Source organism: Oculina patagonica, chromosome 1 (assembly GCF_052425735.1).
Source record: "Oculina patagonica isolate OP01 chromosome 1, crgOcupat, whole genome shotgun sequence".
Lineage (NCBI taxonomy): Eukaryota > Metazoa > Cnidaria > Anthozoa > Scleractinia > Oculinidae > Oculina > Oculina patagonica.
This window is the reverse complement of record NC_135758.1, coordinates 48,636,138-48,654,643: the sequence shown is the minus strand read 5'-3', so window position 1 is coordinate 48,654,643 and position 18,506 is coordinate 48,636,138. Positions and strand designations below refer to the sequence as shown.

General features: G+C 38.8%; 1 protein-coding gene across 3 annotated transcripts; it reads right to left on the bottom strand.

The window, feature by feature from the left end:
- Positions 1–517: 517 nt before the first annotated feature.
- On the bottom strand, positions 518–18,252 carry LOC144635806 (mechanosensory protein 2-like). 3 transcript variants are annotated; one of them, XM_078494928.1, is made up of 9 exons: positions 14,918–16,487; positions 13,210–13,230; positions 12,868–12,971; positions 10,314–10,386; positions 9,361–9,443; positions 8,735–8,938; positions 8,529–8,584; positions 3,671–3,749; positions 518–3,518 (listed from the first exon to the last, which is right to left on the bottom strand). In XM_078494928.1, exons 1-9 carry the CDS (start codon positions 14,958–14,960, stop codon positions 3,321–3,323), a joined length of 861 nt encoding a protein of 286 aa, XP_078351054.1. In that variant the 5' UTR covers positions 14,961–16,487; the 3' UTR covers positions 518–3,320. The 3 variants fall into 3 exon arrangements, with proteins under 3 accessions (XP_078351054.1, XP_078351047.1, XP_078351063.1); XM_078494921.1 differs by lacking the exons at positions 13,210–13,230; positions 14,918–16,487 and adding an exon at positions 18,074–18,252; XM_078494937.1 differs by lacking the exon at positions 13,210–13,230 and having other exon boundaries at positions 14,918–16,485.
- Between the last annotated feature and the right edge of the window lie 254 nt (positions 18,253–18,506).

Sequence of the window (18,506 nt, the reverse complement as noted above, 5' to 3'; positions counted from 1 at the left end):
TTTTTTGGCAAACGTGATTAATGATAGAGTTCAAGTTGGAGCATCACTATTAATTTCCTCAAAGATTTAAGCTAATTGTTTAGGTACTCTTTAAATTTGGGAATAAAATATATATTTATGTATGTATACATGCATCACAAGGGTGCAAAAAATAATGTGCACGGCAAAGATCTATGTCTCGTCTATGTGTGTTTCCTTGCTCACACACACCGCTTCAACCTGCCCCTTATTTCTCAAGTGTTTGCTGACTCAGGCTATTTTTTTGCTAAAAAAATAAAGTTTAACAGCTTTTTTCTTTCAAAAAATGTTGCATTATTAACAGCAACACTGATCACCACACAGTACTCAACTCACCTATAATCCCTTGAGTAAATTACAAACAGAACTTATCCAAGTCACATGGTTAATAAAACTTCTGTGAATGTCTGTACGCAACCAGTACAGAATTAACTCTCCAATTCCCCCCCCCCCCCCACATACCCCTCACCAATGCATCCATGAGTGACATCTTACTATCTTTTCATGGCTGTCTGTAATCTTTATTCATAAGTGGCTTTACTCTACTTTACATAACAATTAACAACACAGGGATGACAATATGCTATCATTACCACTTTTCATGACAACAGATTTTCTTTGCTATGACAGTTCTTTTAAAATAGCAAAATTAATTTAAATATGTTTCCTATACATCTACTGATCTGTCAACTAAAGGACATCCTGCTGTCTAGGGTTAAACAGAAAGCTTGTTCAGTATTTCTACAAGTTAGTTTATTTTTGGAGTTAATTAAGCATGTAAAAATACCTAGTTATATTACACAAGTTTCTGCTGAATATCCTCTTACAGTAATATTTTATAACTTAAATATGTATTATTATACTGTTTCTTGAAACTTCTAACTAATATTTATCTTCTCTTTGCACAACAACAAAACACTTTTTCCAGAGGCTAGCTACATTCTAGTCTCCAAAAGCAAATTTTCACATGGATACTTTTAAGGAGTCATTCAGGTCCATTTTTTTTTACCTGCCATGCAAACATTCAGCAACGGCTTCCTTGTTTACTGTGCAGGGAGGGGGATATTGTAAATTTTGGCATTATTAACCGGGCGGGGCCTGGGCCCGGTTCATAATCTGCCTGGGGTTTTGTTTTCGTTTTTTTGTCGGTAAATCGTTCCAGAAGGAGGTCACGGTCACGCAAATTTTGATGTTTCTGGCGATCGTTCATTAAATTGATATTCAAGCGTTTGGCTCAGGGCTTGAACATTCACGTTGCGATTTGACATGTCCAAACTATTTTTAAATGAAAATATGAATTATTTTTCGTGTGTTTTGCAAGTGTTTTTGAGTTTATTTTTGGAATCGAAACGAAAATTGCAAACCCAGCAAAAATTTGTCAAGGCACAGGACACACGTCATCACGAAAAGGGGAATTACCTAGCGAATCTCGCAGTTAGAATTACGTGCTTCGAATCACGCGACTTCCCAAATGCTTCTGAAAGCTGTTTTTTGGGGGGGAAATAGCAGTTAAACTTCAAGAACTTGATTTTAAAGCTTCTTTAATTTTAACCGAAATCAATTTATGCCATTCAAGTGGTTTGAGTGTAGTTTGTTTGAGATTCGGAACAATATAAAAATTTGCAAGCCCAGGCAGGAATTTGTTGATGCAAGTTTATTAAAGAAAGGGATGACGTGAGCCGGGACGTGAGTAAGAGAATTTTCGCTCACTGCTACAGTTCACGCAAACCCCGTGACTCTTGCAAACCGCGGACTTAAGTCGTCAGACGACGCTAAACGAAGAAATACAACGGGATGGCCTTAGTCTAGTCTTTATTTTGGCGTGAAATGGACTTCTTTTTAATGTCATTCAACTGGTTTGGGTTTATTTTATTCAACATCCGGAACAAAATAAATACTGCATGCGTAAGCAGAAATTTATCCGGCCAGGCATGTGGTTTAAAACAAGAGATGACGTGATAAAGAAAATTCATGTCACGCACAATCCGTGACTGACGCAAACACGGCTTGTGTGTTTCTCAAGTGACTGTTTTTCTAAAGTTTTTTTTACAAAGCGGCTCCGTGCCTTTCTAGCCAAAAAGCTGAAAGAAGTGGTCCAACATTAACCGCCCGGTTATAAACTACTTGAAGTTCTTGTTATTATTCAATCACAAGCTACTCTGACTATTGTTACTTATTTTTATGGACTTAATTTACAGGATTTTCATAATTGTTATAAGACATGGAAAAAAAGCCTTTTGCTAAAATTACTGATGCAAATTTTAATACCCTGCTGTAAAATCCTTTAATTAACTGTGTTATCACACACACATTCTGGTTCATAGAACAGAGACAAGACATATTATAAATGCTGACCTGTGCAGTACAATGTTGAGCCTGACAGGAAACGAGCATGTTTAACCTGTTGTAAGTTCTTATTCCATTTATATTATGATAAAATATGGCTTTAAAATCTGTAGCGCCAACTCTGAGACTACTCATTTGTGAATTTTAAGGCTTGCAAAGTTTTCCTCCAGAAACAGTTATACCAGCATGGTGTAATGTACCATGTTACTTAGCAAGTTTTGGGGCAAACATTTATCACCATGAACTGGTACTTGTTACTTTTAAATATTAGGTACTACTATTGTTTTTTCACTTAATAATTTAAACCTAACAGATGACTGGTATTTCTCTCTATACACAGGGTTAGGAAAATTAGTCATGGCCTAACTGTACTTTTGTTTTTAAAACAAACACAATAATTTGTGATCTTTGAGAACAAACATGAGACAAATATCCTCATATACTGAGATCAAAGTCTGTACTTATATGGACCTGGTTTTTTCCAGTCCATTTAACAAAAAAATGAGGATCATATCTTACAGTACAGACTGAGAAAACAAAGTAAATATGTTTATTATATCCCTCCTTCTAAGAAAAATAAATAAATCGAGTGTGTAGGAAGTGGGCCGATGCCCAAGAATAAGGCTTATTAAATTGACCAATCACCACCTCACTTTCTACCACAAAGATATAATAATGTAGGGTACCCTATACAAATGCCAGTATAGACTACTAAGTGTGGTTTAGTTTGCTACTTATTATAATCTACATGTATTTTTTTTTAACTGACTGCAAATCTTTAAAAGTTTACATCGGACATCAATATCTACCTAACCCTAACCCTAAACATGCATTTAGTTGAATTGTATAAATTTCTTTACATCTCTGGTTACAACTGAATTCTCAATACGTGTTCACAGAACACTAACTTCAGTCAATGGTGACTCAGTAGATATGGCTTCCTTCTGTTCATCTAGTCATTTGTTCTCACTTGGAAGAAGTCTGGCCAAAAAGTTGACAGGAAGAGGGAAGATGATTGTGGAATTCTTCTCAGCTGAGATGGTTGTCAGTGTCTGCAGATATCGCAGCTGGAGAGCGGAGGGAGACTCGGAAATGATCTCAGCAGCCTCCTTTAATGCACGAGATGCATTCATCTCACCCTCAGCAGCAATAACCTGAAATAAGAGTGAAGCTATTAGACAATGAGCGAAAAAATTAGCAAACTTCAAGATAAAATACTTCCATCACAAGCATCATAAATCTGTATGTCATTGCTAAGCATATCAACCAATAAAAATGACCCTGAAAAAAATATCAAAGGTTGTACCTTAGCACGAGCTTCACGAGAGGCTTCAGCCTCAGCTGCCATGGCTCTCTGCAGCTGTTGAGGAAGACGCACATCCTTCCTACACAATAAACAAACAAAACATAATGATTAATGTAAAATTATTGAGAATTGCAAACAAAAAATTGCAGACATTTCTAGGGAACATACAGCATCAAGGAAACAACTCTCCATGCAACAACTCAACTAAAAAAACTTACCGGTAACACCTGTTAAAAGTTAAATCTCGTTACTGTAATGTATGCGTAATGTATGCGTGACGTATATTTGTATTGAGTTGCATTATGGGATTAAAACCAGCGAGTTGAGCACATGGCCGCCATCGAGCAGTTGTTGATTTTAGCCGTCGCGTTGCTCCTCCTAGTACACTACATTTGGCGACGAGGAAACGTGATGGCGACTTTATTTGGCCGAGTGGAGGCATTCGAAGAGACGGCGGAAACGTGGGAGCATTATACGGAACGATTTGGACATTATTTTGAGGCGAACGGTATCGGCGATGAGACCGCAGGCGACAAGGCGAAAAGGCGAGCGATACTGCTAAGCGTATGTGGAAGTAAAGTGTACAAATTAATGTGTGACCTTTTGGCACCTGTCAAACCGGGAGAAAAGTCGTATCAAGACCTGGTTAAGCTGATACAGGATCATTCGGCTCCGAAACCGTCGGAAATTGTACAAAGGTTTAAGTTCAACAACCGTTTTCGCAACGAAGGAGAATCAGTGGCAGATTTTGTGGCGGCGCTTAGGAATTTGGCTGAACATTGTGGGTACAATGATACCCTTGAGACTATGCTACGGGACAGAATTGTTTGTGGAATTAAGGATGAGAAAATACAGCGACGCCTTCTTGTGGAAAAGGAATTAACATTTCAGAAGGCTTTCGAAATTGCAACATCAATGGAAATCACTACGCGAAATATGGCTGTGCTGCAGGAGGCGAAGTTGTCAGAGGTGGTAAATCAGGTCACGATGCAAGCCGATGGAACAAAAGCTGCAAAGAAATGGGCAGATGATCGACGCACACCAAACAAAGCTCTGTGTTTTAGGTGCGGAGGGAATCATAGTGCACAAACATGTAGGTTTAAGGAACTGAACTGTTACTATTGCAAACAAAGAGGCCATATTGCTGACAGATGTCCAAATCGCACCAGAAGTCCGTCCAGAGGTGAGAGACAAGGATTTCAACCGAACAGAAGTGATCAAAGTAGGCACCCGGGTCAACAGAGGTCAGGTAACTTGCACCAGTTAGAAGAGGTTGTTAATGTTTATGATGAGCATGCTGGGGATGAGGAAGATGTTTATGGCCAGTTGTTTTGTGTTAGTTCAAGTGGTGGCCATAATCCGTACAAAGTAACAGTGGTAGTTAATGGCATGAAAGAGAATATGGAAATTGACACTGGGGCATCTACAACTGTTATCAATGAGAAAACATTTCGCCAGTTGTCCCAGCAGGAAAGGGTGTTGAAACTTAACGCTGTGAATACAGTACTGCGTACCTATACAGGGGAAGTCATACCTGTAATGGGGGAATGTGAGCTAGAAGTCGAGTACAATGGGTCTAAGAGTGTTTTACCAGCTGTGATTATCAGTGGAGAAGGTCCATGCCTTATGGGGCGTAACTGGCTTTCACATCTGACATTAAATTGGAGTGAGATTTTCAATTTAACTACCATGGATAAAGACTTGAATGAAATTTTAGAGACACATTCCTCCATTTTCCAAGAGGGTCTAGGGAAAGTCGAGGGAGTGAAGGCGAAAATCTACATCGATCCTTCTGAGAAGCCACGATACCTTAAAGCTAGGCCTGTAGCTTATGCTCTGCGTGAGAAAATTGAACTGGAATTGGATCGACTTGTTAAAGAAGGGACAATAGAAACAGTTGAATTCTCAGAATGGGCCACACCCATTGTCCCCATTGTCAAAGAGGATGGTACCATCAGAATTTGTGGGGACTACAAGCAAACGATCAATCAAGCAGCCAAGTTAGACAACTACCCCATTCCCAAGATTGAAGATCTGTATGCAACCTTAGGAGGGGGCAAAGAATTCACAAAGCTGGATTTAAGCCAAGCGTACCAACAGCTGGAGTTAGATGAGGAGTCTAAAGGTTTTACAACCATCAACACCCACAAGGGTCTCTTCAGATACAATCGTCTCCCGTACGGCATTTCTTCGGCCCCAGGAATTTTTCAACGCACCATTGAAAGCCTCCTTCAAGGAATACCACAAGTTGTTGTCAGGATTGATGATATCCTCGTGACAGGCAAGACAAGACACGACCACCTGAAACATTTAAAGGAAGTCCTGGCACGATTAACTAAGGCAGGCGTGCGCTTAAAGCTGAAGAAGTGTGTCTTTCTACGGAACGAGGTGGTTTATTTGGGGCATCGCATCAACAGCGACGGCATTCAACCCGTAGACAGCAAAGTAAGAGCGATCCACGAGGCGCCTGCACCTACAAATGTCAAAGAACTTCAGGCCTTTCTGGGAATGTTAAACTACTATGCCTGTTATTTGCCAAATCTGGCCACCATATTGGCCCCCTTGCATGAACTCCTTGCCAAAGACTGCAAATGGACTTGGGGTAAAAGACAGGTGGAAGCTTTTACTCAGGCTAAGAACATGTTAAGTTCATCAGATTTGTTAGTCCATTATGACCCAAGCAAGGAACTTGTGTTGTCCTGTGATGCCTCACCATACGGACTGGGAGCAGTGCTCTCTAACATTATCAATGGGGAGGAAAGGCCTATTTCGTATGCATCAAGGACCCTATCACCAGCAGAACGAAACTATGCTCAACTGGATAAGGAGGGAGCTGCTGTGATATTTGGAATCAAGAAGTTTCATCAGTATCTGTATGGACAGAAGTTCAAGATTTTTACTGACCACAAGCCACTTTTGGGTCTGTTTAAGGCAGACAAAGCTGTTCCCTCAATGGCATCACCAAGAATTCAAAGGTGGGCGTTACTTCTGGCAGGCTATGACTACGACCTCACATACCGAGAGGGATCTAAACATGGCAATGCTGATGGTCTGAGTCGTTTACCTTTGGCCGACACAGTAGTGCAGATACCCATACCCGGTGAAACTATACTGTTGTTGGAGCGGCTGGAAGGTATGCCAGTGTGTGCAGATCACATTGCAGAGTGGACAGCCTCAGACCCAGTGCTACAACAGGTTTTTAGAAGAGTTCAGCAGGGCTGGGGTGATAAATGCCCCGATAGAAGTTTGCAGCCATTCTTTGTAAGAAGAGATGAATTAAGCACACACAATGGATGTATCTTGTGGGGGAACCGTGTGGTTGTTCCAGCTCAGGGTCAGCGACAGCTTTTGCAGGACCTGCATGCTACTCACCCCGGAATGGTGAGAATGAAGAACATGGCACGCAGCTACCTATGGTGGCCAGGGTTAGACACAGATATCGAGGAAATGGTCAAGTCATGTGAAGTATGTCAGCTGCATAGCGCCGCACCTGCTGCTGCACCCCTTCATCCTTGGGAATGGCCTGAAAAGCCCTGGTCCCGCATACACATCGACCATGCAGGACCCTTTAAGGGACAGTTGTTTCTTATTGTGGTAGATGCATACAGCAAGTGGATTGAGGTCTATCCAACATCCAGTACCAGTGCGACAGCTACTATAGAGAAACTCCGACAGGTTTTCGCCACCCACGGATTACCTGAAATGGTGGTCTCGGACAATGGCTCTGGATATACAAGTGAAGAATTTGGTGACTTCATGGCTAGGAATGGCATCTTACATGTGAAAACAGCTCCTCGGCATCCTTCCTCTAATGGCCTGGCAGAGCGGTCTGTCCGCATATTCAAAGAAGGGATGAAGAAAATGGACAAATCCGGAGGTACCGTGCACACCAAGCTTAGCAGGTTCTTGTTAGCCTATAGATCGACACCTCAGACCACTACTGGAGTGACACCAGCTGAACTTCTGTTCAACCGTCGTCTGCGAACCCGTCTGGATCTCATTCGACCAGATGTAAGACAACGCGTAGAGACCCAACAACTGTCACAGAAGGGACAGCACGACAACACAAGAAAAGAACGACAGTTTGCTGAGGGAGACAGCGTACTAGTAAAGAATTTTAACCCGGGGTTGAAGTGGAAGAATGCACACATTGAAAGTAGAACCGGCCCACTATCGTATACAGTCAAGTATGAAGACGGGGTGGTGGCTCGTCGACATGTGGATCACCTCCTTAAACGACATGGTGTGCCCACTATTGATATTGAGGACGATGATTTGCCTGAATCAACCACGCCTGCGGAGCAAAACCGTGTGTTTTCCAAAGTAAAAGTGGGGGACGAGAGTGCATCCACTGAGGAAGTTTGCAGAGAGGGAGAGGTTCATATTCCAGGGCCTCAGGCAGAACCACCAATGCCAGCGCTGGCACAGTCTAGGAAGTCTCAGCGTTCTAGGAGAGCTCCAGAGTATCTCAAGGATTACGTGACTGTGTGAACATTGTTAAGATTTCAATTTGTTAACAAGTCTGTGATTTTCTAAGGACATTGAGACATTATGGAACAATCAGTTAATGTTTACGTTGAGACATTATGGAACAATCAGTTGATGTTTACATTGAGACATTATGAAACAATCTGTTGAGTTTTTTTGAAGGGACTGTTTCTGAACTAAGGGAGGAAAAGATGTAATGTATGCGTAATGTATGCGTGACGTATATTTGTATTGAGTTGCATTATGGGATTAAAACCAGCGAGTTGAGCACATGGCCGCCATCGAGCAGTTGTTGATTTTAGCCGTCGCGTTGCTCCTCCTAGTACACTACAGTTACAAACCAATAACAAATCAAAGGTAATACACTTACACTTCCACACGCTCCACCTTGACACCCCAAGGATCAGTGGCCTCATCCAAAGAGGTCTGTTTAATGGTGGACACACAAAAAAATTGAGAATTTCTGCTACTTTCAATACATATATGTATAATTTATGAATAACAGTTTTTCCTTTTTTCCAAAGATCAATATATTGTTCCTCTGAGTTCTGACTAATAATTTAATAATATATTTACCTGCATGGTATCGCTGATACTTTCTCTCTCACCCAGGATCTCACTCAGGTTTTTAGTTCCCAGCACATTTCGCAGGGTGGTCTGTGCCAGCAGGCGCGTCGAGCGATTGGCATTCTCCACATTAGTGATAGACATAGTGGCATTGTATATTCTGAAATACACCACTGCATCTACTGCAACTGTTACACTGTCCTTTGTCAAAACCTAGAGATAAGTTACCAGGCAGTTAATAATTCAGTTATTCTACAGTATTTTTGCTGAATTCCACCATCTGAACTTATTAATAAATTAAAATTTTACTAATCATATTTGAAAGGCCATAATAAATCTCATTTAAACTACAAAACATACAATGTGCTCATAGTTAAAAAGATAACTTTCCAAGCTGTGATCATTTTTAACTTCACAGTGATAAGTCCCAGGTTTGTGTTTGACAAACAGTAAAATAAGGAATAACAAATATCAATATCATTGTACACTGTATATGTATAGCCTTTTAAGCGAGAACTAACACTATAACCCTGGCCAGGGCTCAAACTGGACTGTTCCATTCAAAGTCTGGTGCACTAACCATTAGACAACCACGCCACCCAAGTATGTATTACAAACCATTTTGTAACCAGTACCTCTTGTGGTGGCACATCAAATGACACCACTCTAAGATCTACTTTCTGATAGGAGTCAATACAGGGTAAAATAAAGAACATTCCTGAAAAAGAACAACACTGTAAATAAGCAATCTGTTATGATAATGCCATTTCAGTGTGTTTTTTATTACATTATATTGCAGCTATTACATCTAAATTAAAACAGAATGATAGAGCTGATTGAAGGGCTCTTTTCTGCCTGAATACCGTAATGATTCGATTTAGCGCCCGGGGCGCTTATTTACTTTTGGCACCTCAAGAGAGGGCGCTTAATCGAGACAGGGAGCTTATTCGGGACAGGGCGCTTATTTAATTTTTTGAGAAATAACCAAAAGTTCAAAACAAAACTTTAATAAATATTAAAATAACTAACAAAAACACAAACTGTAACAGTAAAAAATTGTTAAAAGGTTAGTTACTTTTAAAAGAATTGTTCATTTTAGCAGTAAATATATACAAATGTACATGTACGGTACGGTGAATGTTGATGAGTTTATCTATTCGATGTCGATGACTTCAGTAGAGGCAGTTATCCACAATAGGAACGCTTATTACAATAGAGGCGCTTATAAGAATGGGGGCGCTTATTAGAATGGGGGGCGCTTATTGGAATAGGGGCGCTTATTGACAAAAGCACATTCGAAGGGGGGCGCTTATTCGGAAGGGGGCGCTTCTTGGAAGGAGGGCGCTAAATCGAATCATTACGGTATGTCAACTTTTTTCTCTGAAAGAGACTGATGCTTATTCTAATTGTCTTGTATTGTTGGTCTTGCAGAAATGCTTGATCAGACAACTGTTCTCATTAGATGTGGAGGAATAGCTAGCCTTGAAAAACTGCAATATTAGGGTTTACTTTGTTACAGTGAATTTGGATCTAGAGATAGCTTCAAATGGTAGAGACATGGGTTGACTGCAGCAAGATAACATTTTACCTGGTCCTTTTGCTCCTCCAGGCAGCAATCGACCAAGACGAAAAATAACTGCTCTCTCATACTCCTGAACAATCTGTTTTTGATCAATAACATGAGTGGAAACAATTTAAGTTACAGCATGCCCACTCTACATAAATATAGGCTGCTTAGATTTTAAAAACATGTCTTGTACTTCTTCTATGCACGTCTACACAATCACCCACTCTCCTAAAGAATAATCAGAGAGGGGCATATGTGTGCTACCGTTGATAATCATGTTGCCAGCATAAATAGGTGATATTACTATCATGCAACTGTCACGCCATTATACAACAGGTTGTATAAAAATTACTAGATAGTATAAACTTGTCCAAGTCTCAAGTCTGTATGGTATTCCATATTCTTGTAATCCGTGAAAATGTTCTTCACAAATTTAGAGAGCACAGTATGGAGATGCCATGTTGGTTTCCACACGGATGGGCACTAACAGGGCAGCTGGAAATCAATGGAATTCACTTGAAGAGCTGCGGGAATAAACGGCCCCTGGACTTTCTGACTAAATCGAACATTATCGAAACAGCTCCAAATTGCGCATGCAGGTTTGTTTACGTGTGCTTAACAATGTCCTGTGTTGCATTCGGCTGGTCTTTGTTTCGTTTTTGAAAAATTACACATGCAAAAAGACAAGGTTTTTGCTCGCGCGGCTTCTTTTGTCTTTTCTTTTACAAACGATAAACAAAGGAAACCTTTTGTTTCTCAAAACGATGAAGTCAGCTAAAGTTTTGGGATTACAGGCCTAGCCCCAACCCCTTAGCTTAACCCTAGCGAAAAAAGCTTAACCCTAAACCCCAAGGGTTAGGGTTAGGGTCTGACGCTAGGGTTTCATTTCAAATTTAGGGTTAAAAAGCTAAACCCAAGTTTAAGGGTTAGGGTTAGCGTTAGCGTTTCAAGCGGCTAGCTTTCACTGCAGTCTGCTTGCGGTTAGCTTCTTTTTGTTGTTTCGGGCAAGACTATTGTAATCTGTTACCGTTAGCTGTAATTTTGAGGTGAAAGTGAAATAAAGACTGATTGTTGATTGAATACGTTTGCTCGAGTTGTCACATTATACTAGTTTTGCTTTCAGTTAAGTGCCGCCGGCTTGCTCTCACTTCTATCTCCACTCCTTACATCATCACACATCTACAAAATCCCGCGAAAACAAGATAAACTAAGGCACGAATCGATTGATTGATTGATTGATGAATATTTAATGAGGCACAGAAAATAATTTTGCAAGGGGAGGTCCCCCCCAAACCTATAAAGAATTTTTTAAAGTCTAAAACCAGGTCACTTCTCGGCAACTTTGTCGCGGCAGAACCCAAGCGGACCCTGTAAAACTCGCGTTGACGAAGTTCCCGGCAAGAAACCTCTTGTTTTAGGCCTTCTATGCGGCCAGGCTCAAACTACCTTGTTTGCAACGTTTTTTCCGAAGCGCTAAACAGCGCTGTTGTACAAAACAAAGGCAGAAACATCACTCAGTTCTTCGAGCGATGCTGTAAACTTACGGGTATTCAGACTTAATGATGTCCTTCAACCACCTGGCAGCCGCAATCGAGCTAAAACTATAAACTTTTCCGTTTTACTTTCACAGACACGCCATTTCGCTTAATTCAAACTCTTCCGCCTCTAACATGTGACCTTACGTCACAATGCAGTATCCAGTCCTACGCTACTCAAATCAACAAAAGACATGCGCACCGAGTCGAAGAAATGCTTGTTAAATGGTTTCTCGTCTTCCGTAGACGCTTAGAAAACCCTACAGGGAAAGATGTACACGCGATGCGTTGGAAAACTCAGTCTGCTAGCTGACTGGGAGCACGTAAGCTTGCAAAATGCCTTTTTTTTGCATACATAATTTCTGAAAAACGAAGAAAAGACCAGCCGAATGCAACACAGGACAGTGTTTAGCACACGTAAACAAACCTGCATGCGCAATTTGGAGCTGTTTCAATAATGTTCGATTTAGTCAGAAAGTCCAGGGGCCGTTTATTCCCGCAGCTCTTCACTTAATCTGCTATAAAAAGGGTCTGTCCACCCTCATAAACAATAAAACACTCACATCAACACTTCTTGCCAAAACCCAACTATTTAGATTGTTTAAAATGACGTGACAAGGATATATTTTAAGCATACTTGACAGCCTTCTGGCAGCCATCTTGATGTCGTGTGGCAAGGAACTCCGAAATTCAAAATGCTCTATCAGAGACAGGGGTGCTTATTATGAGCTAAAAACCTTCAACAATATTTTTATTGAGGATTAAGTAAAGAATAAAAATTCAGGGGTCTTGTGATCCTGGAATTTAGGATTTTCATGACGTCAGGTGAAAACCATGAATTATCTGTGCATAAAAACAATAATTTTATTGTAGTGTCATATGACACATAGAGACAACAAAGGAAATCGCTGTCTGCATGTGATGTTAAATTGTAAATAATAATACACTACTATCCAAATATATTTTATACTTTCGTCACTATAAAATGCTGGCTACTTCAATTTTACTGTTCTGGTTTTTAAAATGTAAACCTCACTCACCTTAATGCAGAAACACAGAGATAATGGCAGTGTACAAAGGAAAACCAAGAATGAAAAAAATGTCAGCACGTAATCACACACACCACGGCTCTCCGAAGAACCACCTGTCAATCAAATGAATTAATACACTTTTAAGTCACCTGCAAACTGGACTTATTTTTTTTCTTTTCTAGATTAGCATTAGATAATAAATTATTATTTGTTTAGTTCTTCCTGTGTGCATAATTATAGTTATCTCATATTTTGAACTCTTCTTGTTTCTAAATATTAACTATCTAGAGTTGTTAGTTAAATGTTACCATTGGTCAAACATGCACAATATTACAAGGTATCGATCATTACCATTCTCATCATCATGTCCACCTGAACAGACAATACACAAATTCAATCTCAAAATACTATTTGCTTGCCTGCTGAATTTTTTGCTTCTGTGCAGATAATACAGTTTTAAAATCTTTAATGTGCTTTAATACTTTAATTGATAATCTCAAAATTTTTGAGAGTTTCAGAATCGGATCATGCTTCATCTGCAGCGGGGCAAATATCATCATTAGCAATATGAGACTATTGATTTATTACTTATTAAATAGATCTTTCATTGCTGATGAAATGCTTTAAAATACGTAAAAGCATCATATCATGCAATATGCCAACTAAAAAACACAATATTTTACTGGATTTTCAGCAGAAACATACTGCATTAACCACCGGCAACTTTTCCTCTTTCATGCAAGAAAGTGTAAATATTCACGAATTTCATTATCAGCAGTGCTTTATTTGCATATAATATTTTACCCATCTGTGTCACCATTTACAAATTAAAAATCAATTCCAAGCATTTCCTTGAGATCTGTTGCTAAGCTTGATAATCGTGCCTCAGTTCCACAAGTTGTTAAGAACGTACTTTAATTATGTCCTGCAAACTTTTTAAGTACCCCACACTGAGACGATAAAAATAAACATGCATAAATTTACAACACGAGTCAATTATTTTGGCAATCATATTAAAGCGAGGTCGACTTCATAATTCTCATCTTGAAGATTATTATTTTTTTATTCAGAGCTTATTATTGATGTAGAAAAAATCAGCTTTTGATCTCATCGTGACGGCAGGAGCTCCTTCGTATTTTCAAGTTTCTTTTAATAACACTAAAAGGTTTAAATTAAAAATTAAAATTCCTCTTGGCGACTTAGAAATAAGCTGATTGCAAGTCATCAATAATTGAGTTAAAAAAATGTTAATCGCTGTCGCAAACTGAAGCGAAAAAATATCAAATGAATGTACCGACTTGCCGTATACATGTAACAAAATATGCTTCTTTGTAAGTGTTCGAAAAGAAGGATAAATTTGTTATGAGGTATTGTGTACGCACTGAGACAGCAGTAATACAATTATTTGCGCTTTAACGCTTACAGTTACATCTTTGTAAAAATTACGACGTCTCTAAAGTTCTTAGCGAATAAGCTCCTTTGACACTTACATTCATTAAGAATTTAAAAGGTGAGAGCTCGTAAATACGCATATTAAAGTCGTGCAGGAGACCAAAATCAATAAATTATACTCGGCTACTCGCTTCAAATTACGGCGAAACGCTTTCATGCGGTGTATATATCACATCAGACAAAAAGTTCGCGGTCTAAAAATGTTAATTTTATCTCCTTTTCAAGAAATTTGTTTCTGGTTTTTCTGAACAGTGCTAAATACACGAAAAATAAAATATCAAACATCGCGTGCAAATTACGAACGTTCGGTCTCGCGCGCGAACGGCCGGGTGGCTGATGTTGTTTTCAAAACAAAAACTTTCTTGATATCACTGAAAAACTGTGAGGTCAGCGAATATTTTAAAAATAAAAAATCTATTGAATTTGAAAAAAAACTTACATTAAAGTTTTCGAATCGCGTTCTAGAAATCCCCAATTCCCGGCCATCAACCATAGGAAATTTTCGAGCTTGAGCTTAATTTGCGGGAGCTTTACTTTGCTATCGTTTTATATTTCGTTGCATAAAGAACAAGCTAAAACTAAAATCATATTTAAAATTTTTACTTACTTGGTTCAGAAAATGAAGCGTTCTCCTTTCGATTTAACTCCATGAAGGGGTGTTGCGAATGGTCTCTTCTGACAAAAAATGCGCCTCGCAGAATTTGAGTCAAATTTCGAGGGTCTTGCCGCCTCGATATTTGTTGGAACACCGTCTCGGAATCTTGATTTGTTTGTCTTGTTTTGCAAGGTTAAAAAGTCTTGCACTCACAGGAAAGATATTAGCCTGGCCGGCCGTCTCGCCGATGATTCGACCCTTCCCGCTCAGTTTCCTCGAACAAAACAATGTCACGTGACTCCAAGAGCATTGCACCTGTTCCATTTGTAGCTTGCTGTTAGCTGCTTTGAAAGTAATTACGAAGCTTGTGTCTTCACAAATACGTTAAATGATAATCAACCGCATTTGAAACACCAACATACTCAATGTCAATTTGTAACAGGTTATGGATGGAAGGGATCGTTTTAAAACTCCAGGAGCCATGGGGTTCCCTTAGATAGCATGGTGACATTTAAATAGTGATATGTCGATTAATTTTTTTGGACTATATAACTGATCCATTTGATCCCAGTTTTGGTCAATTGCATATGCAAACGAATACTAAATAACTTCCCACCAGAGGTCAATTTTCTAGCCAATCCTAATCTCTTTTCACTTTAGGGGCGGATCCAGGATTTAATGGAAGCGAGTTGTAAGGAAATATGAGCTTCAAAGGGGAAATCCCTTCAGGTGACAGGGGGAATGCCGGCATGAACAATTGTGAGGGATAAGATTGTAAAATAAAATATTTGCTGTATTTCTGTATTTTTGAACTGCTCATTGTGGGGGGTGCAACTAAATGAGGTTTTTCTAAAAAATAACATAACAGTTATGCATTTTTTCATCACTGTGTGGTGCTTACACTTAATTGCAAAACACTTTGTGATGTTAATCACACATTCAATATTTGCACAAAAATTTGAGTGCTAACTAGTTGTCTCCTACAGAAACCTCTGTGTAGCTTCCAAGGATATGGTATAAACTCAATTACATTCATTTGGCTTTTTGGCCAGTAAAACTCAGTAGCTAAATATAATATTTATAATATGAAGTGTTGAGACATTCATCACGTATGCTGCTGACAGACACTTTTTCAGCTGAGAATGACAAGTGAAATGGCAGCAATGAAGCAGCTTTGTTAAAACAAAAGAATAATGACAGAGACTGAAAATATCCTGTTGAAAAGGGCAAGATTGAAGCCATGGAAGCTTTAATACCGAGACCTGGAAATAGTCCTAGAATTGTTACCTTGCATATGGCTTGTGTTTTCACTGCATATTTTTTGTTCTCGCCAAAAAAACAACACTCATGTTTCTACACATCTACAGAAACATGAGTCAAAAATGTTAATATCTTTTTATATAGTATTGATATGTATATATTACAATTTTAGGCATATATATATATTTAGTCTATTTATATGACATATATATATTTTTTTATACTATTGTGTGTTCATACACATGTTTTAAAGAGTGCTTACGCTCCTAAACATGTGGGTAAATAAAGTACTGTATTAATAAATTAATGTTGTTGTTATTATTGTTTTCAATTTATTAGATGTAGATCAGACTAACAAACATATATAGAGTTCATTATACTAACAAGGTACCTTCATATTAGGTACAAGAATAAATTTTTGCCTCATTATTATGTCTTGGAAATAATGCATCAATAACTAAACATAAATGAAAGGTAAACCATGAGCAGTTGATTGTCATATACTGTACTGAGCAGATAAAGTCATCTCACAAAATGAAATAAAGCTCATGTTTAAGGTAACAGAAAAGTTACCTTATTTCATTCACATTTTTGTAACTGTATTATTACAACCAGCTTATAATCATTGCAACAAGAATAAGAGAAATTTTCTTTGGGAGACTCTATTTTAGGAGTCTGCGAGGCATATCTTTGTCTCCTTCACAGCTGTTATTGGGGTCACACACAATGCTTCTCCCAACTATAAAATGACTGCTTTAGCTAAACCACCTTCTTTTCCATTTGTTTTGATTCCAATAAGTTTGAAACAACTTCTGGCAAAAAATGAGACTTGCTGTTTGCCGAAAAGCTGTTATATTGCTTCCAATTAATTTCTTTGGACATACGGTTTAATATGGATCATTTTGTTATTTTGGTAAATCTTTGTTCTATTTTGATGTCTTGTGTGCATCAAAATTCAAAAGGCAGTGTACAGGCTTCTCAGCGTTATTGTTAGACACAACTTTTGATTGGTCTATTCGGTGTGACTTCCTTGGGATTATGTGTGAGAAGGTGTGATTGGCCAAACTGCGGAAAGGAATGTGGTTCGGGTTTATGCAGCTATTGGTGGGGGAGGGAGCAATTTGCACAACAAGACCAAACAAACTATGACTGCGAAGGGTACTAGGCATATAGCGGATTCTTTACCGTTTAACTCTCAACCTGAATCCGCTGTACATATCTTAATGTGAATACTTTGTGTCTATTTAAAAACTCACTAATCTGAAACTAATATACTGTACTACTAGGTTTCAAACAAACACAGTTGAATGAGTTGATATCAGATAAGATATGTTTTGTACATTTCTTGAAACAATACTCCCCAAATGAATTCTGCTATTCTAAAAGCTTACATTCATGCAGTTACCATTATAGCAGATTAAAGGAAAGGGACTTCACCTTGGAAAGTGAAATTTCTCATGATTATATGAAGTAAAGTGTTCTCTTGCTGTAGTAATCGTCCAGCTTATAATAATAATAATAATAATAATAAGAAGAAGAAGAAATGGAAATAACGCAAATATGGATGTCATTATGTATAAAATGCGAAGTCTTTCATTCTAGGTGGCAAATTGATTGTAAATATTAACTTGCAATAAACGAATTATCGTTGGAACTGCTGATCTGAAGATTACATTTTGCAATCAAAGCGTTCTGATGTTTAACTATAGAAAGCTATAATAAATATATACATATTGTTCTATTCCAGTGATTTATCTAGATATTCTATCTGCCTATAAACCTTAAAAGTAAAAGTTTAATTTGAAGTAGAAGTTTAAGTTCGGTCATACTATCCATGGTTCGGTGAACCGACGGCGCGCGATCACAACAGAACCCGGGAACAGAATCATCGAGTTGTTTTGAACTCACCTTCAAGAAGCTGCTCTTCTCCTGTACTTGCCTGATGGTAGCTTTGAGCTACCGGATTCACGTGCATACTTGTTGAGGTTGAGTGGTGAGCCATAGAAAGTTGCAGAAACCTTTCATCGAAAAAACATTTTACATTCTTCGATCGTTCTCCCACCAACAGCACACAAGAAGCGCGTTGACTGACCTTCTGAATTATGCGCAAGGTCTGGGCGCTAGGGCGCGCCTGCCCGCAGCACCCGCAGAATCGCCCGGCTCATCCCGCTAAGCTAGCGAAAGTCCTGCCATCCTTTTTACACCAAATGATATATTGATTGAAGTCCCTGTTACCTGTAAATCGGTATTTATTTTTTTTATTATAAGTTAAAACTCCTTATTTGAAGCTGTTCTTTATATGTTGTCAAAAGACACAATAATAGGCACACGTCCCGTGAGT

Excerpts from the sequence above, each read along its gene's own strand:
- LOC144635806 (XM_078494921.1), bottom strand. The coding sequence starts at position 18,167 with ATGGCTCACCACTCAACCTCAACAAGTATGCACGTGAATCCGGTAGCT. Across the intron at positions 10,387-12,867 it reads CTCTGTGTTTCTGCATTAAG|ATTGTTCAGGAGTATGAGAG; the intron begins GTGAGTGAGGTT and ends GATCAAAAACAG. Across the intron at positions 8,585-8,734 it reads GTATCAGCGATACCATGCAG|ACCTCTTTGGATGAGGCCAC; the intron begins GTAAATATATTA and ends ACCATTAAACAG.